This window comes from Pungitius pungitius, chromosome 12 (genome assembly GCF_949316345.1).
Source record: "Pungitius pungitius chromosome 12, fPunPun2.1, whole genome shotgun sequence".
Taxonomy (NCBI): domain Eukaryota; kingdom Metazoa; phylum Chordata; class Actinopteri; order Perciformes; family Gasterosteidae; genus Pungitius; species Pungitius pungitius.
In genome coordinates, this window is record NC_084911.1 from 6,639,117 (window position 1) to 6,664,215 (window position 25,099).

At 43.2% G+C, this 25,099-nt stretch overlaps 1 protein-coding gene across 1 annotated transcript; it reads left to right on the forward strand.

Moving 5' to 3' along the window:
• The first annotated feature begins 2,126 nt into the window (after positions 1-2,126).
• gcgra (glucagon receptor a) lies at positions 2,127-25,099 on the forward strand. Its single transcript, XM_037476720.2, has 14 exons — positions 2,127-2,427; positions 17,910-18,073; positions 18,451-18,547; positions 18,963-19,070; positions 19,176-19,270; positions 19,472-19,566; positions 20,165-20,354; positions 20,988-21,147; positions 21,281-21,341; positions 21,905-21,974; positions 23,619-23,707; positions 23,812-23,956; positions 24,529-24,570; positions 24,662-25,099. Exons 2-14 carry the CDS (start codon positions 18,020-18,022, stop codon positions 25,025-25,027), a joined length of 1,572 nt encoding a protein of 523 aa, XP_037332617.2. The 5' UTR covers positions 2,127-2,427; positions 17,910-18,019; the 3' UTR covers positions 25,028-25,099.

The following is a 25,099-nucleotide window of genomic DNA, read 5'->3' on the forward strand; positions in this document are numbered from 1 at the left end:
CTTAACGCAAACTTCATTACTATCTGACCCCCTGCATAATGACATACTTTTTTGTCAATGCACTAATATTGTTTATTGAACATCTATCTGTGGCATGAGATGTTTTTTGATTCAGAACTCAAGCAAACTAGGTAATATGTTTCACCAAGTCCCAGAGCACACATATATATAAATATATATTTCATTTAACTGACAAACTCTAGAAATTAAAAGCCACATTCCACCTCCTCTCAAAGACATCACTAGGCCTACATCTAAAAAACTGAATGTGTGTGACTTAAGTTGAAACATTTGAATTGAATTTGTTCCAACAAATCAAACAACAGCCAACGATTAAATGCGGGCTATGCACTCACACACACACACACACACACACACACACACACACACACACGCATAGCACTGTGTGAGTAGACCTAATGTGTTTTTATTTCCGTGCCCTCAAGCTCGATTTTAAAGAATTATTGGTTATTCCATTTGTTTGTGTTACATATTCAGACATTTCATTTTCATTTTGTGTAGGGTTTACTGCCTCTCAAAAATATATGCAGATGGTGCCATGGTGAAATTGTTGTTGAGCAAACGACCTTTGTTGTCTGGAGCCAAGTATAAATGTGCCGGGCTAATTCAGATGCTGTTATTTATAATCTCTCAGGAGTTGGGGGACATTTGTCCGGCTCTTTGCTTCAACTCAGCCGTTTATTGACACACAGAGAAGGTCCTTCAACTTTGTTTAGGTGCAAAGTTCATGTAACAAAAAAAAAAACATGTTCAAGAAGAAACACAATGTTTTGCTCAGGGATTTACTGCAACCGCAGTAATGAATCCGTCGATGCCCTGTGTAGCTTATTTGCAATACGCAGTCAGTAAAAAATGAGACAAGGTTATTGATTGGATGATTAGGGGTCCAAGAAACTCTTCACTGTGTCTCTTGATGTTAGGCTCGACCTCGGGGATCGCAAAGGTTTCCTGATTAAGTCTAGAAATTCTGATGGTAATGGTATGTATGTATTTTTAGTTGGATCTTTTATCACCACATCCATCTGACCGTGTAGTGCAACACAGTCCACACTCTGTGTGATGGATTCTCTTGTTAAAAAATATAACAAATAGCTATTCCTGCCCCTGAACCTCTGATTAAAGTTAAACCATTAGTTTCGCTATGTAGAGAACATGAAATGGTCTTTCCAAGAGTAAAAATGCACCAAATTATTTTTCCAAGATGACAACTGCGTGCACATTGGAGATGTGACTACAACCTACATGTGACTACAATTTCGCAAATGAATCAGGAACACACACACGAACACACACACACACACACACACACACACACACACACACACACACACACACACACACACACAGCCAGCCAGAAAACTGGCAAAACTGGCAATTGGATGAGAAGATCTACCGCTGTTATGTCTGAAAGGTATGAAGCTCCATCCAGCAGCTCGTTAACTTAGCACCAGGACTGGAAACAGAGGGCAACAGCTGGCCTTGTCCCCACCGGGACCTGTGAAGCTGTGAAGTCTTGTTTTTGTGCCGATGGAGAAACGAGATACAAGGCATTGATTGGTCATCTTTAGAGGTGCTGTGAGACGGGCGTTTTCCCACTGTTCGGTATAAACGCTAAGCTAAATAAACCGGTTGGTATCTAAATTAAGTTTGATTTTACTTATCTAAGTTTTTATCTAATCAACTTTGCTGCCAAAATGTTGAACCTTATTATTGTAGATAGTATTGAAAATTGCACTTATTAAGTCTCCTCAATACATATCATTCATAGTCACTAAAAATATATTGTTATGGCTTATTTCGGTTGCGAAATTGTATATGAATTATCCCTTCTAAAAAACATGGGACCTGATTAGCATATTCAAAGACACATTTGCATACAACTTGTAAATTGTCCATCAGGCTGTGTGATGTACGCACAGGTTCCCTGGTGGTATTTAACACGTTTACCTTCCTCCTATCGGGTTGTTTTCCACAAATCACGATGTTGCTGGTGGCGATATGTGCAATAAACACAAACACACGCACACACGAGGGGTCTCGGCTCCGGTCTAGTCCCCCCCCGCGCCACCCCATCCCTGTGACGTCACACAGCAGAGCGGAGCGGCTCATTCGGACCCCGGAGTCAACCACGACCGCACAGCTCGGACGTGTAAACTCTCTCAATTGAATCATCATTCAGAAACCCGTTTATTTGAAAGGTTAAAAATAAATAAATCAGTTAGGGTCTTCGCCGTCGCACAGGCGGACTTTCCTCCCTGCGAGAAGCTGAACGCACGCGTTAGTTTATTTTGAAAGTTGGATTTAAGCGGAGTCTCCTGAACTGGGAGGAAATATCGTCTGGCAGATGCTGCCCAGAGGATGAACACTACTCATTGGAGACATCAGCGGAATCCGGGGCAGCCAACGGTAATTTGTTTTACCATTATATAATCTGATGATATTTCAAATGTGTAAGTGAACTGAAATATTAACTTTTTAAAACAAACGATAGGCCGTATTTAACCCTCTGCATCGCTGCTTTTTTTTAAAATCTTTATTTCGCAAATGTTTCTTTCCGAGTGTTTCTTTTTTTGTGTGCCGGTCACGTTTTTCTTCCCACATGTCGGGACAGCTTAATTTCTGGAATCTGGACTTCCAGCAGCTGTTGTTAGTGGGACTATCGCTACTGTTCAAATAGCTGTTATCGGAAGCAGCCTCCCTCTGGGGTCTGCACTGGGTCTGCCAAACCCACGCGTGTGTTGTAACGTTAGTTGTGTGTGGATGTGAACTGTATCTAGATTTGCACAACGCACGGTTCGATGTTGACATCACAGTGGCTGCTTAGGGGCTTGAGCACAAATGAAACACAACTGCACCGTAACTAACTATTTAAATTACAAAATATAGTTTTGTTTTGCTTGGATTCAAAATTTCATGAAAATGTTTATTGTGATTGATGAACGAGAAGCACAAAGGAATTCGGCTGCATATTACAATGCAAGAATTACTACAAATACTATTAGAGAGAACGTTTATTTAAACTACTTTGCATGCTGTTAATTGTGTTTGATGCATTTGATTCTGTGATAAAGTGTTTATTATTGTGTAAGCACAATGAAGACTTTGCACTCTGCAGACCACGTTGCTCAGTCAAACAAATCCAACACAAATGGAAAGAAAAAAATGTTTTTATATAACCATTCGAGTTATTCTGTGCAATTAATTGCTTTCCTCACACATAATTATCAAATATATTAAAGCCTTATTTACATTTCTTATTCATACATTTATTTCACAGTGGCCCTTTAAACATGGGCATCCTGTGCTGTACATTAGATAAACGGGTCTAATTGTGTACCAGGCAAAATAAACACATTAGTGCTTCTGTCTACACTTTGTGTACATTATATAACAAATACATACAAATTAATTCTTGTGGGAGTAAATTGTCCAGAACTCATTTTGATCCTAATTAGATCCACTCTGGCAGCTTCACGCAAAGTGAGAGAACAACATATCTTACTCCCTCGTGTAACTCGTATTACGATGTCAGCTAATACAGCTAGATAAACACCTCTAACGCACACAGCTGCAGAAACACATTCATTTTCCACCCCAACACATCTGTTGCAGTGCTGTCGGGGCTGCACGCCTCTTGAAGAAGCCCCGGCCGATGTGCATACAGATGCACTGCATGAATGAGGGATGCCTCGCAGTATGGCGTCTTTAATGGCCATTTATAAACATGAATGGACAGTACAGGTGCTTTAATGCATACAAAATACACATCAGTGTAATTTCGTCCTCTTAAGTGCTTCTTCATTTGACGGGGGGAAACTTTATTAGTTCCATCATGCATGTGGAAAGCTGTGCTGATTTGGAGTTGGCCGTAGCATTTTTTCATTTGAGCCTCATATGCATGCAGCACAATATGCATCTGGCTCGCCAGACAAATGGCAGAGACTGTGAGGTGGCACAATGTGCTAAAACTGATAGCAGTGAGTGCTTTCTGACCTCCAACCCTGTGAGTGCTATATGTATCTATTTCCCACACCGTTCATGTCAGAAAAGATGCATTTATATTCATATTCAAACAACTCCCCTCTTTGTTTGCCCAATGACATTTTGCCCCTTGAGCAAAGCAGCATCGGTATCTTAAAGCGTAATCTCAGCTGTGATTCGCCATTGAGGTGCGGTCGCGTTCATGTGGTTGAAAACGATTCTCAGGAATTTTTCTCCACAAAACAAGTTGTGGACGTTTGCTTCGTTTGAGGGGTTAGGGTCTCAACGATCTATATGTTATCTCAGCAGTAGGCTAAAGAGATGAGTAATAATTGGTCAAAGTTGACTTACATACCGTTTGTCTCACATGACGAAGGTGAAAGGAACAATCAATTTGTCAATGTAACACAATTGGTTTTACATTGAGCCTTTAAAGAAGTATTGATTTAGGACATTGTCGGGAAACTGATGTTGAAATCTTCAAGAAAGAATTTCTAGAACTGACATACACGATATCATTGCGCTGTCTGAAGAGCACGTTAAAGTCCCTCCTCGTGCACAGCCGCGTCTTTGATCTGTAACTCGCTGACTCAAGCACTCGGGCCACAGAGACAAGAGTTATCCAGGCTGTAAACAAGCAGCTTCGTGGCCACTGAAGAAATATGGTGAAGACGTCCAGTGAGGAATAAATCAAAGATGAGGAGGGCGCATGACAGAGATCAATTATTCCCTGAACTTGAGTACACGGTACATTTTTCGAAACGCCTTGTCAAACGCATCGAGATGCCATTGAAGGTGTTTTGCGTAACATCCATCCAAGATTAAAGAGAGATGAACGCATGGAGGAGAGAAGGACGTATCTCTGATGTCTCGCGGCCTTTTGTGAGAGAAACACACAATGGCTCTGTGTATTTCCTTCTGCGCTCCATTCTACTGGAGAGCTAGGAAAGAGCAAGACACAAGGATAGAAAACAAATCGCAATTGAAGTTACAAAGAGGAAGAGGGGACAGACAGAGAGAGCGAAAGAGAGAGAGAGAGAGAGAGAGAGAGAGAGAGGATGGAGGGATCTGCAGCTGGATGATGGCCTGTGGCGGTGCGGAGGACAGGCTGGACGGGGCTGTCAGCAGCCGCGGAGTGACAGCGGGCGTCCTGTGCTGCTCTAAAAGTTCCGGTACAGGCAGACCCCTGCGACGGACCCGGGAGGGCCGAGAATAGCTCCCACTGCAAAGAGCCGTCACTCTGGATCGCAGCGGAGTGGCGATAAGGGTCGGTGCGCCGCTGGGCTTCACTCCGCCTCGTACGCCAATCGGCTCATTGCACCGCTTTGCGTCTGTGATCACCCTCATTACTGTATGCGTGCGCACGTCTACGATATAATTACTATCTCGTAGCATCTTATTTTTCTACGGGGGGGCCGACGTTCTGACCTTAGGGGGAGTTTATTTTCACTTGTGTCTCATGGAGTTTGACCTTGTATCAGATGATGTTGGTTCAAAACAATTGAAGTCTACTTTTAGACTACTTGCCTTCACACTCTCATGCAGACACACTCATGTGCTGCACATGTTCATCTACACAGCGTCTAAATACACAATTGAGCGGAAAGGATCTGAACCCATCCCCTCCTGTTGGCGGCAGGAAACATTTACCTTTTATCGAATAGAAATCGACTGCCTCGTGGCTTCAGGCCACAGTTTGATGGGCGATTTGGTGTCCAACTTTCAGGCACGTGCCGGGTTAAACTGATAAGTTAAGAGTTTATTAGATCACACCCAACAATGTGCCAGCACTGTCAGTTCCTTTCACAAAGCTCTTCTCGCAAGGAGCTCTTAACCTCTAAGGGAGAAATCATATTACTTCTTTTAATTTTTTATTCAGCAACAAACAGATGCACTTGCTATAGAAACAGAAAAACAGCAGACACTTTATTTTGTTTTTTTTTAGTTAAATACATTAGCAAAGACGTGTCGGGTCACAGCGGGGAGCGGTGTGACGGTTCTCTGTTCAGCGTCCGCTGCCTTTCTTTCTCAGAAACCAGATATATAACGTGCAACACATTCCTTCACTCACTTGGGTCTGGGTGGCTGCCAGGGGTTTACCTTCCTGCCCCCGTGAACAAATGTTTGGATGCTGCCAGCTCTATAAGGGGAAAAAACGACAAGATTAATCAAACTGAGACAAGCTCAATTGTTTCTGCAGCGCCGCTCCAAAGGGTTTTGTTCACAAAAAGCGTTGTATTTTTTATACATTTCATTTAACTGACAAACTAGAGAAATTAAAAGCCACATTCCACCTCCGGAATGTGTGCCTTATTCCGGCTTAACCACACAATTAACACAAAAAACCTGTGATATGTCATTTCATAAACTACCTAGAGCCTCTAAGCACGAAGAGTCACCACATCCCTTTTGGCCTTTAGCCAGCAACCAATACATCGAAATTCTGTCTTTTCTCAATCAGTTGAAGAAAATTCCACAAGGAATACTTGGAGGATTATAGTGTCCCAGACGTGACGTCCACTGAGCTGAAAGTGCATAGATTAATTTACCCATTATATACAATCAATACCCTCACGCTATTATTGTTGGTATTGTTTTATAATGACTCGTTTGTTCATAAGCTGTTACAGAGAGAGAGTTTCTGTGGTGTGTGGCCAACAATGCCCTTTCTCGCATTTCAAGTATGATCATTGCATTAGCACAATATTTCTCAGCAATGCAACATGCACTATTATTTAGAGAAAAACAGAAAATGATATTGCACAAATTGATGTATAGGTAAATAAAATGACACTTAAGCTGTTTTGCATAACCTTTTAAAAGAGCATTTTTTTTACAGTGGTTGAAATGGGTGTTTACATCTAGTCTGACATTTGAAGATGCTGCTAGATGTCATGACTTAGCTTATTATGTAACGTATTATATAGCTTATAATATAGCTTTTTATGTAGCGTGTTATATAGCTTAGTATATAGCTTAATATGTAGCGTATTATATAGCTTATTATGTAGCTTATTATGTAGCTTATTGTATAGCTTATTTTGTAGCTTATTATATAGCTTATTATGTAGCTTATTATATAGCTTATTATGTAGCTTATTATGTAGCTTATTGTATAGCTTATTGTATAGCTTATTGTATAGCTTATTGTATAGCTTATTATATAGCTTATTGTATAGCTTATTATGTAGCTTATTATATAGCATTCCTGATGGGCTTCTGGACCTCAACGTCAAACATTTGGCAGGACACACTGTGCTTAAAACCTTGCATTTTAAACAGAGGAACAAGCGGCGTGCTCGAGTCCCATGAGGTCGTAACAGCGAAAAGCAACAGATAACATCTGCACCTGGGGCACTTGTGTCCACTCAACACAAACATTAGACCTCCCAAATTAAAGTACCCGCATTTTCTGAATAAAAATATTCAAGCCCACTTAAAGATTTCCTCAAGATTTAAGATTTCTAAATTATTTAAATGAATACGCAGCTGCATTTAGAGCTTTACAGCTCACACAGAGCTGATAAGAGTGAGATTTTATAGCCGGTGTTGAATGACGTCGGGGTGAAGCAATACACTGGCTTTCTTTTGAGTGACCTCCAGTCAGCTAGGATTTCACGATTTAAATCAGCGATGTTTAACCTGATTAGGATATATTGTAAGTATCTTGAAATATCATATGTATCAACTGTCAGCACCGTTAATCACTTAAAAGGGAACAAAGCGTGGTACTGAGAGTGGAGAGCCAGAGGTATTTGATGCTTCAGCCCGATGCATGTGAACTAACACAACGTGTGTGCTCCCTCACACATGTTAACGCTTAACATTACTTACTTGAGTCTCTGGTAAATCTCCCCCTACAGACAATAATCCTGCCCATTAAATTCAATCAAAGACAATGTCTCGGCGATGGGACTGAGTTATCTCCCTCATATCTGAAGGTTGCGACTGGAATTATCTCAGAGTCGGTGGGAGAGCAGCCAGTGGGTTGTGAAGATGGAAACACATCAACTGTGCTGTCTTGTGCTCCAAGATGAATCACCCAATCAGACTCAACGCGGCTGATTACTCACTAATGACCAACCTACAGGCTGCAGTGTTGACCGAACGAGGCGCGGGGCCGTTCCCGGGTCATTGTTGGTCATGTTGTGGCTCAGATATGGGAGTTTGAAATGGGGCCGTCGTGTGCTTGACACGGCTCACTTAACCTGCCACTCTTGTGGGAAGCAAATACCTCTTCAGCGTCTCCAGAAACATTTCCATCAAGCGTGCAGACCGGAGCACAGCGATGTAGCGCGCGGAAATCAATAGCAGCGGAGGAAGATAAAGGGCAACAAAAAGGTTTTTGCTTTTCTCTGAACTGCTTTGTAAACCCCGGAGGAGGGAACGGTATTGAGCCATTTTGTGTTTGCTCAGATCCACAGTGTGCGGCACTAAAAATAACCCCTCCTCTCTTACAACATGTGTGTGAGTGGGTCGAGGGTCAAGTGTAGCTCCTCCTAGCCCCCCAGCACGGCCTATTATCGCAATCAAGGGCACAAACAGAGGCAGCTTTCGACTGCAAACTGTTGCACCCCTGCCGTTGCCGTGGGCTTTGGCCCGCATCGCGTCCCCATGACAACTCCTCCTCCGGCCACAAACCGATGGGAGGTAAATTCTCGCGCAGCACTTTATATAGGGTGAACCTTTTTCTTTTCTTTTTTTTCAGTTCCACGCTGATTTTTGTGATCTTCGCTATTGTGTGGTAAAATTAATATATATATATATATTTGTATATCTAACTTAAATATTAGATGCTTCTGTCCAATAATTTGAACGTGTTTAATCATTCATCGAGCGCTGGCAGCAATAACAGCGATATTTCCGCGAGGCTTCACAGTAATGAAAACACTAAAATAAGGATTAAATATGTATAAATATATCAAAGAAATGTGATAAAGTGCATTGTGTTCAGATTAGTGATGTACATTATTAATACAGAGAAAGACCAGATTTATTTAAACTGATTACAGACTTTATATCCCCAGCCACTGACAAATAGGTCAGTGTGGTGGTTTGCTTTTTTTAGGTCTTCGAGCGACAAATGCATCCGGTACGACGAGAAAAAATCTAAACATAGTACTTAAAAAAGAAAAAAAGCAATATTTAAATTCCTTGTGTATTTTGATAATAACACTGTCACACAGAAAATCAAATAGTAGTAGTAACAGTCTGACAAAGATAATTGCTACATAGTTTGGGGGATTCGACCGCAAGGGTCTGATTACAACTGTGATCTTGAACAACCACAATAGCAGTGAAGTGAAACTTATTACACATAAGTACATTTTCAACACTTCAAAAAACAACCCTTACACTTTAACCATTGCTTACAAAATGGGCCGTGACTTTAGACTATTTATTACAGGTTTCCAACTGAGCTTCAGACCTCAAGCAGAAATTGAGCGTGTGTGAAATGATGAAACCACAGGAGGAGTCTTGGTTTATTCCTCCAGCTTTAAGGAGACGATGTGAGTAGAAACACATGAGCTGTGGATAGAGGGAGCAGCGTGTGTGAATTTTAATACGGGCTGTACATACGAGTGTGTAGTTGATGCGCTGTGAGCTATGCAGCATGCAGTATTCACAGTTGTGGTGGAGATTATTCCCACCGGTGGGAGATATTTCATTTTTTCATCAAAGCAAACCACTGAAACAGAGAAAGCATCAGACAAAGCACTAATGATCCAATAAAACACAAAGACAAAGACAAGGAGAGCAAATATATACAAATAAAACTTGGTAGCAGCTGTCTTTATGAAGTAGGTTTAAACATCTCAACATCTTTGGTGAGCTTGGAGTAAAGGAAAAAGTCATTCCAAATGTCCTTAACTGATTTCAGGAGTCAACAAAGCTGCAGTGCTGCTTATGATTAGTGCGGCGACAGGTAAACGGTCTGGAATGAGGGCTGGATGTAAATGAAGGGATCTAAATCGCAGACAGCGTCGGAATAATGCTTTCCAGAGGAGTGTTTTTCTCCGTGTTAACTTTCAATGAATGAGGCTTTTTTTCTTCCGTTCTCCTTGGCGGTGATTGTTTGTCAAGTAGAACAACAACACGTCGTCCCACATGCATCACCGCAGAGAACGCTGATGTCAGTGGTTTTTTAAGCCCTGAGGGGCGGGACGTGGGCCCCTGAATGCACACACACACTCACACACCTTGTTTAGGACTGTCCAAAGAACACCGGAAATAGCCTCTTAATGTACAAAAGTGTCTCTTAAAAAACGTTATTTTATCTCGCGAAAAAGAAACTGTTGGTGATTCACGCCCACCGCCTCTACGGCTCTCTCCTGTCAAACCGCGTCCCACCCTCAGTTTAGCTGAGCTGATGTAAACTAAACACACGAAATATTCAGCACAGTGCTGCTATGGGGTATTATTCATTCTTCAACTGCCGAGGGTCATTCGAGAGCTCAAGGCGGCCTCACGCAACATCCAACCTTGAGCTAAGACCCTTTTATAGCGTGTTTGGTTATCTCGGTGTCATCAGCTGTGTTAAACATTCGGCAACCGAGCGACCTGCTCATCTCGTCTTTGTCAAAGAGTTGTAGCAAGTTAGGTTAGTGGGAGGGAAATGTAATGTATTCAGTTAACAATACTCATGAGGATGGATGAACAAGAACATGTGCGAGTGTGCGTGTGTGCGTGGTTGTGTTTCCCTGCCTAATTAGTCTCTGTTTGCTGATTACATTACCAAACCACCTACATATTATGCTGCTGTACTTTGCCCTGGACTCATCACTTCTATTTTCACCTTTTATATTATTTTTATGATGATTATAAGATACGTAGAACTCTTCAAAACATTTAAATGTATACATTTGTAATTAGACTTTTACTTTTGACTTTTTTGACGTATTTGCTTCATTAAGCTTTGTTTTTTTTGGGGGATGTTTTGATGTGCAAACTTGTATTCTATACGAATAGAATCCATTGAAAGTGGAAACATTTTTGGCGTTGTTCATGATAATAAACTAAATATATTTTGTCGATTGAACAAGACACTTGAAGACACTCGACTCCCATCACCTTGGGAATTTGAAATTAATTTGTGATGTGACCAAATGAATAATCCCCCAAAATGAGTAATGGCTTATTGATGACCTACTAACCATATCATAGGTCATGCTTTATATTAAATAGCTCCATATGCTCGTGACATGGCTGTATTAAGCAGCACACAAACCCCTATATGAAATATATAGGCAACAGAAGGAACGTTGTTGACCTATAATTCATCCAACCCAACCAGAGCTGCCCACCCCCCCCTCCCCCCCAGTTTCCCCCCCCTACTCGCTCTTCAGTGCGCTGTTGCGTGCGATATTAATACGTCGTTGGCATCGCGGCATCTTTTTCCGAGGATTTTGATGCTGCGCAGTTCGTGCCGGTTCTCCTAGCGCGATGTGAGGCAGGATGTGTTAACCAGTAAGCTGCATGACGATGTGCAGACCTGAGCAATGAGAAGGCTGTGTGTATCAGTTGACTGATGCACTCCACACAGTCGCTCTCTGTTTTAGCAACCCGCACTGTTTGTGTGGTTAATTCATTCATCACTTTTAACAAGTGAAGCCATAGCTCTTCACGGGACAATACGGGATACTTAAGAGGTATTTATGCATCCCTGCAGCACAGACGATAACTAGAGCGCACAGCTGCCCGACCGAGACGCCGCTTTAAGATTAAATACACAAAGCCTTTTGCTATTTCTTTTGTTCCTAACAGGCACCTGGAGACAACAACAACACAACAACTTAGTATGCATGAAAAAAAGAAAGAACACAAATGAGACACCTCTGGCGAGCCAAAACTATTTTGAGCACTTGAAGCAAAGTTAACATGACGATTGCCCAAGTGTGTGTGTGTGTGTGTGTTTGTGTATGTGTGTGTGTGTGTGTGGGGGGGGGGGGGGGTGCGTTAAGAGAGTTGACTGAGAGCAGGAGGCAGAGCAAAATGTGCGTATAACGGAGAAGTCTCTTTGCTTTTCACTGCCAAGAGGTTGAGGGGGGAATGGAGCTAATGTAGATCAAGGGGTGATACGGATGCTACCAGGGGGAAATGGAGTGAGATAACAGAGATGAGGAATACCAGCTGATAGAGGAGGGGAGGGGAGGGGTGCATGTGGGAGCCAAGTGAAATAAAGACAAATTGCCACAATCTAGTTTATTTTTTTTTCACAGTGGGGAGAAATGAATGTTGCTCTGAAGGCGATTAATTCCACATCATTATCTAGAGCCACAGTGTGCTCATATCAGTATATATCGCTGAAACTTTATCCAAGCAATCTGTCACCCAGTGCAACGATCTTTTAGCAGATACAGTTCAGGCAAACAGCAGACTGAGGCTACACACACTCCGCTACACATTCACTCTTTGCTATGGTCCCCTCAGAAGATCTGGTGATAACAATAACAACAAATAACACCAGCAGCCTTTTCCTCTCTATTACAGCAGTGATTAAACGTGATTAACAACGTCTATAACGTCTACTGTTTAAAAGCTTCTGCCAAGTAAAGCCTTTCTTTCCTGCTGCACAAGAGGAGATGTGTAGTTTGTTGTTACAAACACATCAACTGTTCCGACATGGAAATGAGAAGAAACCTATGAAGCCATTATCTGTACTGGCTGGCTTCATTTTTCACTTGACCATTTTTTTGGATGGTGTTGAAGATGTTTGCGTTTCCATTAAGGAGTCTCTGACCTCTTTTTCTGCAGCTTCTCCTTTGTTATGTTTTTTGATATTTCTATTTGAAGTTGCCTTATTAACATTTAATTTGAGGGGGCCCCGTAGCATATTCCTCCTCTCAACATATTAAACTTTAAATGGTTCTTCCTTCTCTCTTTATTTGTTTCCTCTCCATTGTTGGTTTAGTTCTGGAGCCTCATTTCTGTACGGTACATGCATCATCTACCAGGAGCAGTCTCATTAGTGTCCACATGTCTCTTGGATGTGTCTCTTTGAAGTCTAGATCTGCTTCGTGACTCTGCCAAGTTGTATTTCATTCTTTGGGGACAAACTGTGTCCAGGGACAGTGAAAGGCAGTTTTCTTTCTTCAAAATGTGTTTAATTTCCTTAACGGATCCTGTCCCCATCGGAATTAATTATGCTAATTAACCATGCGGTTCTGATAACAGTGTTTTGGTTTGCCACACGGCGGGCCTGTCCCTAAACATCAGCCCTGAAGACATGTTGGAACTCAAAGGCAGCCCAGTTTTAGTTTAATTATTATAAGTAGGTAGCTTGAAGACAAAATTCCCTGCAGTAACATTTATTGTAAAATTTCCCAAATATACCATGGGCAACCGCATATGCCAATATGCCAGCAAAAATCCCTCTTTTGCGCAATGAACCCTGAGAGAGTAGCAATAGAATGAAGACGTTGTATTTAATGCTTTTGCATTAGTGCCAATTTTTTGTCTCATGGATGAAAGCCTCCCCTCATGTCCGTACGTAAGTAGACATAATCGTTCTCACCGTTTATCCCGCGCAATTATCCCCGACCGGGGCGTAATCACGTGGATGTCTTTATTCGTGTGTCCACTGAAAAGGAGTCACGCCATTTTATCACGTCGCTTGCCACCACCAAGTGCCGCATTGTTAGATTTCACCAGCTAAACTACCTCAGTCCTATAGTCTGTACGGCTATTTTTAAGCCTCCACGACAATATATCTGCGAAAAGCTTATATCAGCAAGTTATGTATAGTTCTTTACCCTTAACAATTCCAATGTGGGTTCCTCTTCTGCAGCGATGATTACAACAAGTAAATCTGGGATCCGGGCAACTCTGTATCAAACTGTACAAACAGTGCAGGATGGTAGATACGGTAACACAACCCTGCAGGGCTGTTGTTTCTTCAGGCACAGATCAAAAGGTCCAACACACCTCATCAAAGAGCGTATGAAACCCCATGCAACACCTACCACATGCATGGACAACAAAGAAAAGCCCTGAACACACTCCCGCAACGCAGGTACATCTCAAACGTTACACAACCATTTGTCATTTTCCACCGCCCCCACACGTATCTGACATGACCCCCTAATATGAGAACGTTCCCGCGCGCACAGGAGCTGCCGGTGCGACGCCGATGAGTCACACTCTGCTGCTTCGCGTTCAAGCGGGGGTCAGCGACAGACGTTTCGAGCGGTTCAGAGGTCAGCCGCACACGGCGGCAGAAACCGCGTGCGCTTTTGTGCTTGACGTCGCATCCTCGGCGCCTCGCATCCGTCATTAAATGTTTTTTTTGCACGAGAAAGATGAAATGACGTCTTCCTCCAGCCCATGTTTGATGATAAAAACTGTTTCATTTCTTTTCACTCAAACTACTCTTTAGTAAGGCACACATACTGTATATTTTTCTCTTAATAAAACTTCTCTCAAACTCTCATACAAATACTCCTCACTGCTGTGTCTTCTAACAATTAGTGAATCACTGTGTTTGTACAAATGGTATTATTTACTATTTTATCATTTTGGACATTGAAATAACTGAAAACCATGAAGATTCTGCTGGTATTATCTCTGCAAACACTTATCATATGTTAAGAACATCTAATTGAATAGTTGAATAATTGAATGAGAAAGTGTTGATCCTTCAACAAACGTCTTCCTCCTAAAACATTCGACCTTTGAGCACATGTCCAGAAGGTCTGCATGTACGAACAAGTCGGTCCAGTTATAGAATCACTTAGCGAGGTAAGAAAAGGAACACTTTGACTTAAAGGTAGAATGACGAGCATTTTCAAAACACCATTCAGTGAGTGAGGCAGCAAATGACAACAAATCTGTTCAGAAGGAGCAAATAAGGCTGCCGGCCTGGTGGGCCTGCGGTTACGTGGTTGTTAACGAGTGAAGAAGATGTTTTACCGTTGAACATCAATCCCAGTTGGGACCTGGATTACTCCGATGCCGCTGTGATGCAGTTGCACAGAATCATTTTTTCCAGCAATTAAAAACATCAACAGTGAGCGAAGATCATCAGGTTTTCTTTCCGAATCCAAATAGAATCAAATCTTCACTAGTTACAATTGCAGAAACCCCTTGCATTGAGTATGGGTTAAGATGATTAATAAAAGATTTTGCCTCTGGCAAACAGTGTTTTTCTTTAACGAGTCGCTGAAGTAAAAGTAGAAAAAGAAAGAAACAAAAAACAGCTGAAATGCAATCTATAGTTAATCATTCAGATTTAATCTGCAACATCTCACAGAAAGAGAGAGAAACAGAGACCAAAGAGTGAAGACCAAAGTTTACAGCACATGACATTATCTTTTACTTTTACAGGCGAATTTCTGAAGTTGATCATTTACAGAGCAAGGGATTAGAGTGCTATCCACTCCAAGTAGTGCACCGTCTTCCCCGCAGCACCCAAATGGCAGAACATGTAAGAGCACGATGATCAGCCTCCTCCAAACTCCGCTTCACCTCGTTATCAGATGGTCACTCAGCACTGTTTCTGCTCAGTGTAACATCTGCAGCCCTGAGGTTCGAGTGGCTTATTATGTCAAAGAAAGGGAAGCGGGAAGAATACAAAAAGCACTTCTGGATCTGGGCTACATCCATTCGGTTGAATTCTCTCTATATATTCCACAAACAAAGTTTCAGTGAATGCTGTGACAATAAATGCATGGAGGCCTCATTAAAGGAGAGGGCCGTTGTGTAAGATGGGTGATGAGGGTGATGCGGGAGGCTTGTTCCCTCACTGTCTCTAGCACCCCTGCATTAGGGAAGGCTGCATGGTCAATTGTTGCTTGGGGACATTTTGTGAACTGGACAGTTATTGTGTTTTCCGAGAGGTTTGTTGTGAATCCTTGCTGCTCCCCTTGAAAGTGAAATCATGCACGCATCCTCTCCTTTTGTAATTTTATTTGTCAGTCAGTGAAATCAAATGAAAGGTAAGTACTCTGGAACAAACAACAGTAATTGTTGACGCCCATTGTATTGAGCCATCCGGTGTGCACTTGAACAAAGAGCAGTTTGTTGTTTGGGACATTCAGAGAATTTGCGTCATTCATTTGAAATCGTCAGTTGTTGTTTTTTGTACCCAAATTAAAATAAATGGCGAGGCGCTAATCAAACGTATCGCTGTCTGTCCTTGAAATTAATGGGAGCAGTGGCTATTTAATATTTCAATTTCAATTGTCTGGAGAAAAAAAACAGATCATTTTGCTCTGATACGTGTGGATCTACAGCGTGAAGAGCGATCCGCAGCTCAGTGGGAGCCCTGAGGTGTGGCTCCCCGTGGGATAACATGAACGCAGGACATACGCGATTCAGTAGCCTCACACCTTCAGGCCCATTAGTTCCACTCCAGCTCCAATCCCTCTGAAAAGGTTCTGCATATTGAAAGATGTTGGTAATTAAGCGCTCTGGGTTTCCCTTTGTGGTCCCCCTCTAGTCAGAGTAGTATCGCGTTTGGAAGGGTTTTGCTTTCATGCAATGTTAAACGGTCCATGCGGAGAGTAATAGATGCAAAAATTCAATTTAGCTTGTTTTCAGCACGGCTCATCGGGTGCCTGTTGGATCTTCTCGCAACTCAAACGCCAGTTTTGCTTCTGAAATTGATAATCCGACTGTAAAAAAATAAAAGAACAACAGAAGTGTAGACAGGAACCCCAGAACCCGCCCCTGGGTGACGTGCTTCTATTGTCCTGCATTAACCGCATGCAAGGTGATAAGAATGTGAGAAATGTGCACAAAATATGAATGCATAATATATATATATATATATTTATAAAAATAAACGTAGGTTGAAACTTTAGCACTGTGTAATGGCCACAGTTGTAACTTCACGGATTTACTAAGTTCTCTGTACATTAGGTCTAATGGCATTTGAAACTGTTGTTGTGACCTCAACATGTCGGATTTCGTTAAGGGCAAAGCGACGGTGCTGTAACCTCAGCTGGACAGGTGCTGACCTGATGTCAGACCAGACAAGAGCAGCCCTGATCCAAGAGGCGCCCGGGGCCATCATTCAGTCATTACTGGGAGCTAACGCTCACTGTGGTCATTTAACAGGCCTTTTCGAATTCGATAATATCTACAGTCTGCGTCCCAGTAGAGCTTTGTAGTATATAGGAGGGGATCTCTACGTTGTGACTGGAAGCTCTCAGCAGCTCGTCCACTCCAGACCTCAGACGCATGTTGACATTCAGTCCAAGGGTTAGGTTTTGTGGTAAGGTTGGGGTTAGGGTTATGCGCATTGAGAGAACTGAACTGAGGCTTTTTTGTGTTAACTATACTGTATGACACACCGTCCATCTGACACATACTCATGTTGTACTTATATCACTTGAGCAAACATACGTCTAGTAACAACAAATGACAAACACATTGACATATCCCCCCCCCCCGCCCGCACTCCCCCTCTCCTCGCTGCCACGAGACTAGAACAGAATGGAATTTGAAACGTTTTAGCCAAAAATGTTTCCATGGTCAAGGTGTTTTTTGCAGAAACGTTTCAGATTTCGTTCCGTTCTCTGGCTTCAAACTAAATCTCTCGGGGGAGTTTGAGGCATCGGTCGATACGCAGGTGAGTGACCTCTGGCACGCGCTGGCACGCGCTCGATCAGACTATGGCGGGCGTTAGGATGAAGGTGGGCAGCAGCCGACTGTGACTTCCTGCACGGGAGCAGCTCTGCCGAGCCACAGCTGTCTGATTGATGGGACAAACGTCATTTTTGGCACGTGTTTGATGTTCTGGACATGTCAAGTTCGGATAAGTCCACTTTGCATGCGGTTCGCACAAATACTGTTGTAATCGTGACCCCGTAGTTTTTCCAGTTTTGGTCCTCTTGTTTTACTGCAGGCAAGTTGACAGGTAATGCGTATGTAATGAGCTTTGGACTGCATGTCTCTGTGTCATCCAGGCAGTGTGGCGAGCGTAGATAACCCCCCCCCACCCCCTCTCCCCTTATGAGGTGAAAACCCTTCCCCGTCCTGCAGTATCCCCTCCCAGCATCAGCAGCAGGAACAAGGGATGTCACGGCTGTTTCTCTTTTCGGCACTGCTCATTGTCTCCTGCAGCATTGAGGTAAGTCAGCACACGCATGCAGATTCATCCCAGAGATAAAACAGCCCCCACGTCAGTCTGGGTACTGCCATTAGTCATTGGCCTTTGCTGTGCGGCAGGGGTGGGGGTTGTTTCTTTAGCTCCGAGAGTTGTAGTGTGGAAGCCTAAACAAACACTCTGTCCTTGTTGAATGTGCAACACTTTAGAGCGGGACACTTTTAGAACGACTTGTTTACAGCTACTGTATATATGAAGCGGCGTGAATCAAATGATACATTTCCTTGATGCGCCTGCTTTGTCTTCATGGTTTGTGAGGAGAATACTGCATTAATACACAATAACAAGCGTCCTTTGTGTAACCGGACTGTTTCGTTGTGCATGCACCACCGTTTCCTCAGGTGTCTCTTGCTGCTTCTCTGGATAAGCTGAAGGAGAGTTGGAAGTTGTACATGGAGGAGTGTGAGCGCAACAACAGTCGAGACCCGCCAAGCACTGGTGAGCTAGAAATACTGGAACTCATGTTTTATGTTAAAACCTGCGTGAAGGGGATTACTATCTAATGCCGTGCTATTTGCTGCCCGACGCTCTCTGCTTTCCGGCTCCAGCTCACCCCATCAGCAACTACATGCCCTCCAGCTACAACCCGCGAGCTTGTAGAATCACATAAAATGAGACGTCTGTCCACCCTCACACACCGGTCCTGTCATCCCACTATGGCATCGGGGAATTAGCAGGAGCTGAACATCCACCTTTATGTGCACCAGCTGTCTGAATTGTTTGCAACCCGTGTTGAATAGATGAGGAGCGTCATGTGATGGGTGGAGGACTTCACTGCAAAGTCCTGATGAAAGACCACGATGTTGGCGATTCCATGACTTGCATGTTTGTTTGTTTGTTTTTTTATTCCTAGGCCTTGTGTGCGAGAGGGAGTTTGACAAGTACGCCTGTTGGCCTGATGGACTCCCGAACACCACCGTCAGTGTGTCGTGTCCTTGGTATCTGCCGTGGTACAATAAAGGTAAGAGACTCGATGGCCAGCGGAGGCACGCTGCACTGCGTCGTTGCTGCAGGGTGCTTTGAAGTATCCAATACTTGACTTGAAACCGCGTCTGTCTGTGTTTAGTTCAACACGGCATGGTGTATCAGGAGTGTGATGCTAATGGCCAGTGGGTGACAATGAAGAACACCAGCGAGTGTGACTCTAATGATCCAAGTCTGGTAGGAAAAGGCTCTCTCGTGTTAGCTATTGTCTAAAGAAAAGAAAATAATGACAATGTAAATATGTATACAATGTTTTTCCCATTCGAATCATTTAAAGATAAAATATTAGGTTCAATGTTACTGTTGAAACTGTAACTTTCGTTCTCAAATAAAGGGAACAAATCCAAAGTCTGTGTTTTTGTGCCTTTTAATTTACAGCAGTACTATGGCCATATTCGGGTTATGTACACCGTGGGATATTCCTTATCGCTGGTGGCTTTGGTGTTGGCGCTTGGCATCCTCATATTCTTCAGGTAATACAGATTTTAGGTTTGAATAATTAAAAAAAAATTAAATCATTAAACATGACAGTGGGTAGAACAATTAGAAGAATAGGTAGAAATCTCAGGAAATACACTTCTTTGCTCAGTGTGGATAGTTGGATGAAATGATTGATGCAACATACACGTCCGTTCATTCAACACAACGACGCAATTGGATAATGTAGCTTCAACTGGTCACAGCAAATCTGGCTCTATCCAAATCAATTTACCTACCAGCGCCTCCTGATCTCACCATTCAACATTGTATGTATTGTATATACGTGTAAAATGAGTTACTATTTACTATTTCTTGGCTATGCAACTTCCTGTAATCTCTGCTAGTTGCCGAGCAACAACAGTCTTCTGACGAAAGTAGTAAATTCTCCTGCTTTTGTATGTAACAAATATAGAACAATTTGTCCGCTTTAAAAAGGTAGCTGTTGTTTCTCATCTTTGTAAGGAGATTAACTTAATGGGAAATGAGAGGGTATCTTCTCATCCAAAATAGATCTTTAGGATAATCTGGGGATAATTTAGGACGAAAGGAGACTCATTACCTTAGAGACAATGATAGCATTTCATTCAACAGGAAACTGCACTGCATGAGGAACAACATCCACATGAATCTATTTGCCTCCTTCATCCTGCGAGCCCTGTCTATCCTCATCAAAGACGCTCTGCTGGAGGCCAACATCACGTCACAGGACCTCAGCAGTGACCAAGAGCAGGGCTTTCCTCAGGCATCCATGCCTCCAGTGGAGCTGCTGGTAAACAACGAGGTCAGTGGTAATCCAACAACAAGTCCTAGAGGGGAGAGTCTCACAGAGTTATGTACTCTGTCAGAAGGTAGCGGGAAAATGTCACTGGGCAGGACAGACAGGGAGGCCCCAAATGCAGAATGCAGAGACAGACAACATGAGGTAATGGTATTTAAATAGCCCAAAAGAATTCCCCATTAACAAAGGCAGGGAAGTAAGGCTGGCAGAGACACGCAGCAAAAACCTACAGGAACAAAAGACAAACTGACCAGAACAAATGGATCTGAGATGGTGTAGTGACATAAATACTACATAAGGTCCCACAAAGATCGCACGTAAATAATGTGCAGCCATAATAATACATGTGTATAACAGTATTCTTATAAAAAAGAGTAATGGACGTACAAAGAGAATCGAAGCGGCGGAGGAGGGGGGGGTGAACCACGTGGTTGAGTTAGGGTTGGGAGCTCACAGCTGGCGGAGGCCGGGTCAAAGTTGCTGCTGTTCTACAATCTCGTGGCCGTTGGCCGAGAATCTGCATCCCGGCGGCAGAAGGGGCTCCCATCTGCAGCAGCAGTCATTCATCTCACGCTTACTCAAAATGCTTGATATATTTCATTCATTTATGGAATAAAACGGCCTCCTGTCTTCCAGACGGCGGTTAACTGTCGCATCGCCATGGTGATGATGCAGTACAGCATCATGGCCAACAGCTACTGGCTGCTGGTGGAAGGCATCTACCTCCACAACCTCCTGGTCATCACTGTGTTTACGGAGAGGAACTACTTCAAAATATACCTGTGCATTGGCTGGGGTGAGCTTGGGGTCAGGGGAGTGCAAGTCTTTTTTTTTTGCATGGAAGGGAATTAAATGAGAGCTGATATATAAAATATATGATTAAATATAAATGGCTGTTTTGAATTGGGACGTCTCCCATTTCTTCACAGGTACCCCGTTAATATTCCTTGTGCCCTGGGTGATGGCGAAATACCTATATGAAAATCAGGAGTAAGTTTCCACAACGCTTCCTCCCTCTATCCAATAACTCCTTCCATGTGTGGCTGCCATCGGAACCTGCCAAACATTTCGCTCTCCGGTGTTGACGGAAAGAAATCTGGCAGGAGGTCTTTCTCTTAAACATTTGAATGTTTATACTCGCCAACTCGCGGCCAATTTAACACGGATTTACCACACGAAGAGTTGGCTGCACCTGCAACTTTTCACTCAAGCATTTTTCCCGTCTTCTGCAGGAAACAGCGTCAGAACAGCGGTGTTGGAATCGCTTTAATATTTCATGTGCCCTAACTTAGGGTCTGGCGTGCACTCTTAAGTAGCAAATGGTGGTTAAAGGGATCTGAAAGGTGCACTTTCTAAACCGCCAACACAGCTTGATGTTATGTAAAGTTTTTAAATCCCACCATGGTGGCGTCACTCTTCATCAGCAGGTAGAGGGAAGCTTTTTATTTTGTAGTACAGTGCAGTTCCATGTGTTTCAGACGGAGCCGTGTTTGAAAGCATGTGAGGTGTTTCTGGTTGTCTACAATGATCTTTCCTCTGTGATCTTATTTTAGGTGCTGGGGGCAGAATATAAACATGAATTATTGGTGGATCATCCGCTCCCCGATACTGTTGGCCGTCGTGGTAATTTCTCCTTCCTTTCTCTCTGTTTTTACATCCACTCCTTTCTCATTACCGTGTGGTGTTAACTAAACATTTGAATCCAAAGTGTCACACAGGTTTTTTTTTATTTATTCTTGCATTAACAAAAAAAGTGCATTAACTCTAAAATCATATTTACCACTCCTGTTTTTTTTTCTCCATTCACACACTATTTAATATTCAACACCTCATTTATTCATGTCATCAATTGTAAATGTTAGTGTCTGCTTTAGGCCAAACATCAATAGAACAACCCAAGAGTCAACGGTATTTGGGATTAGAGAAATAGTATTTTTGACCCCTATTTATCCTGTGACCAGGCTCTTGTTAGGAGGTGTGCTCTTCTAAAGTCTGAACTTTTAAATAAGTCTGACATGTCCTGGCTCTAATGTCAGGCCAGCTAAGCAGACATCCCGGAATCTTCCATGCATTAATCTTCCTACTAAGTGGCCTGTATCTCACAGGAATTCCTGTGTTTGAGTTGCCGCAGGGACGGGACGGATGCTTCCCATTCCAGTGTTTCCCTTTTTACCCCGAACTCACCGAGGTGCACATCAGTAGAAAACTACACTCGCGTGTACGCATCTGCAAGAACGTGTGATTTAGTTATCGAGAGGCGGTTTGGTTTGAATGGTGAGTGGTTCAAACAAACACAGGGCTTTGGAGCAGGAGATCCAGTCTGAAACTAAAAGCATGCCTTGACATTTTTTCACATCACTCGCCGGTTAGTCACTTGGTAGTGATGTGAGTCATTAGTTATTCAACAGCCATCCCACTCATTCCCTCAGCCTAAGTGGTTTTGTTGCCTAAACCCAACTTCCTGTTGGCGTTTTGAAAAAGTCTCCATGCATGTAAACTAGCGCAACCTGACATGCCTTCACTGACCCATCCAATAAAGGTGATGCAGGGGTGCGTGGATGAAGCTCAGGGTCACTGACAAGTTGGATATTGTACGCTCTGCAGGGTATGGGAACAAAGTGTATACAGTAGTCAAATCCACAGCATTCTTCACATTTTGAGGATGATGAGATGGAGAAAGCTGCACTTCTTCTTATTTGGAGATAAGAATGATTTTAACCTTTCATCCTTTTACTGAATTAAAACGTTTTTAACAATTACAAAATGCTCAGACATATGTATGTACGTTATGTCGTCTTTACTTTCTCCAAATTAACAGTAACATCTTAATTGTGAAGGTCACATCATGAGTGATTTGCATTAGAGGAACTCCTGCCGTTTGTTCAAATGTCAGCTGCTATGAAAAGGTTCCCTGATATCACTGCACTTTAATATCAATAGTGAGAGAGAGCAAATTATGTCTTGTTTGATTTATCCACAGTTGTAGTTTTGACAGTTTTCATTGGAAATACTTTGTATATTCAGTACATTACGATATGTGGATTATGCTTTGCTTTTTGAGAAACACGTCGCTGTTGAAATGTTGAAGATTCCTTTTTCAATGCTTTGAGCAGCATAAACAAAACGTCAAAACTATACAAACTCAAATATTTACTGGCGGCAGCCGAATATTCAGCAAGACACATTTTCAAAAGCTTTGCACAGAAAACCTTTATCATGCAATGAAAGGATTACTAAGAACACCACATGTCTCTCTGTCTTTTCCAGATCAACTTTCTTATCTTCATCCACATCATCAAAATCCTTGTGTCGAAACTTCGAGCGCACCAAATGCGATACACAGATTACAAATTCAGGTGAGTTCAAAAGTGTTGTTTGAATTTTTTTTTCCCATCAATAAATCCCCTTCACTTATTTTATCCCTTCTTCTCTCTTTGTCCCTCATTCGCGTCCATCTCAGGTTGGCCAAGTCCACTCTAACCCTGATTCCTCTGCTGGGCATCCATCAGGTGGTCTTCATCTTCGTCACGGACGAGTCCACAAAGGCCACCATCTCCCTGCGTCTCGCCAAGCTCTTCAGTGACCTTTTTTTCTCCTCCTTCCAGGTGACACTCGACCCAAATGCTCCATTTTAATGATCACAATTCACGAGAGGATTCGGCATTTGGAGCACGCGAAAAAAAAAGCTGCAAGTACAGCTAATTAAATAAAGAAGTCATAATTCACACTACACCGAATGAACAGCAAAAACTTAAGGCTTGTCATCTTAAGTGTTATTCCAGATGAGTCGTTCTCAGCGACGCGGCTGTCGCTTCATGTTTGGGTTTCCCCTTTTCCAAATTCACTCACATGTCAGGCAGATTCACATTAACACGATGAGCTGTCTGGCCGCTTAATGGCAGTGGAACGCAGCGACACAACAACAGTGACCTTTTCGATACCTGGACACGGATGACGTGTGTCAAAGCGCGGACAAGGGAAAGGCCTCGATGAAGACACCGGTTGAGGGAGACAATGAGACAAAGTGTGTCTTCAAAGCCTTGTTCTGCGATGTGTGCGTGTGATTGTTTAACCTGCATGCACTGATGCATAGCGACACATTGTATGGTAAAAATAATGTGTGAGTGAATGTATTGTTCACGATCGGGGACTGACTCAGTTTTGCTCGTCTCCACAGGGTCTCTTGGTGGCCATTTTGTACTGCTTTGTCAACAAGGAAGTGAGTCTTTTTTATCTTGACAAAAACAAGGCTTTTCCCCCACAGGTATCTCGTTTACAGCGTTTTGCTTTTCATCTCCGCCCGTCCTCAGGTGCAGTCAGAGATCCTGAAGAAGTGGAAGCGCTGGAAGCTAGGGAGGAACATCGAGGAGGAGTACCGCCACACCTACAGCAACACCCACAACACCAAGACAGCCAGCCTGTTGAACCATGTCTCCCGGCTGCCCCACCTCCCGGACATCGGCAAAAGCTCGTCCCCCGTCTGCAGCCCCGAGGAGACGCGCATGCTCGTGGCCGGGTGCGACAACGGCGCCGCCGGCGGCAAGGGGGCAGGTCAGTGCGCCTCGCCTGCTCACGAGGGAACCGCCAGCAACTGCACCCTCCTGGAGGACATCAGCCTCACGGACAGGGCGCAGCGTTACGAGGGTCAGAGGGAGAACGTGGAGAGCCACCTGTGAGAGGCGCTGGGAAACGTGAACTTTATGAGGGAGGGGGGAGCCCGTCGGGCTCTCGTCTGACACCCCCCCCCC

Excerpts from the sequence above, each read along its gene's own strand:
- gcgra (XM_037476720.2), top strand. The coding sequence starts at position 18,020 with ATGTCACGGCTGTTTCTCTTTTCGGCACTGCTCATTGTCTCCTGCAGC. Across the intron at positions 18,548-18,962 it reads TCGAGACCCGCCAAGCACTG|GCCTTGTGTGCGAGAGGGAG; the intron begins GTGAGCTAGAAA and ends TTTTATTCCTAG. Across the intron at positions 19,271-19,471 it reads ACTCTAATGATCCAAGTCTG|CAGTACTATGGCCATATTCG; the intron begins GTAGGAAAAGGC and ends TTTAATTTACAG.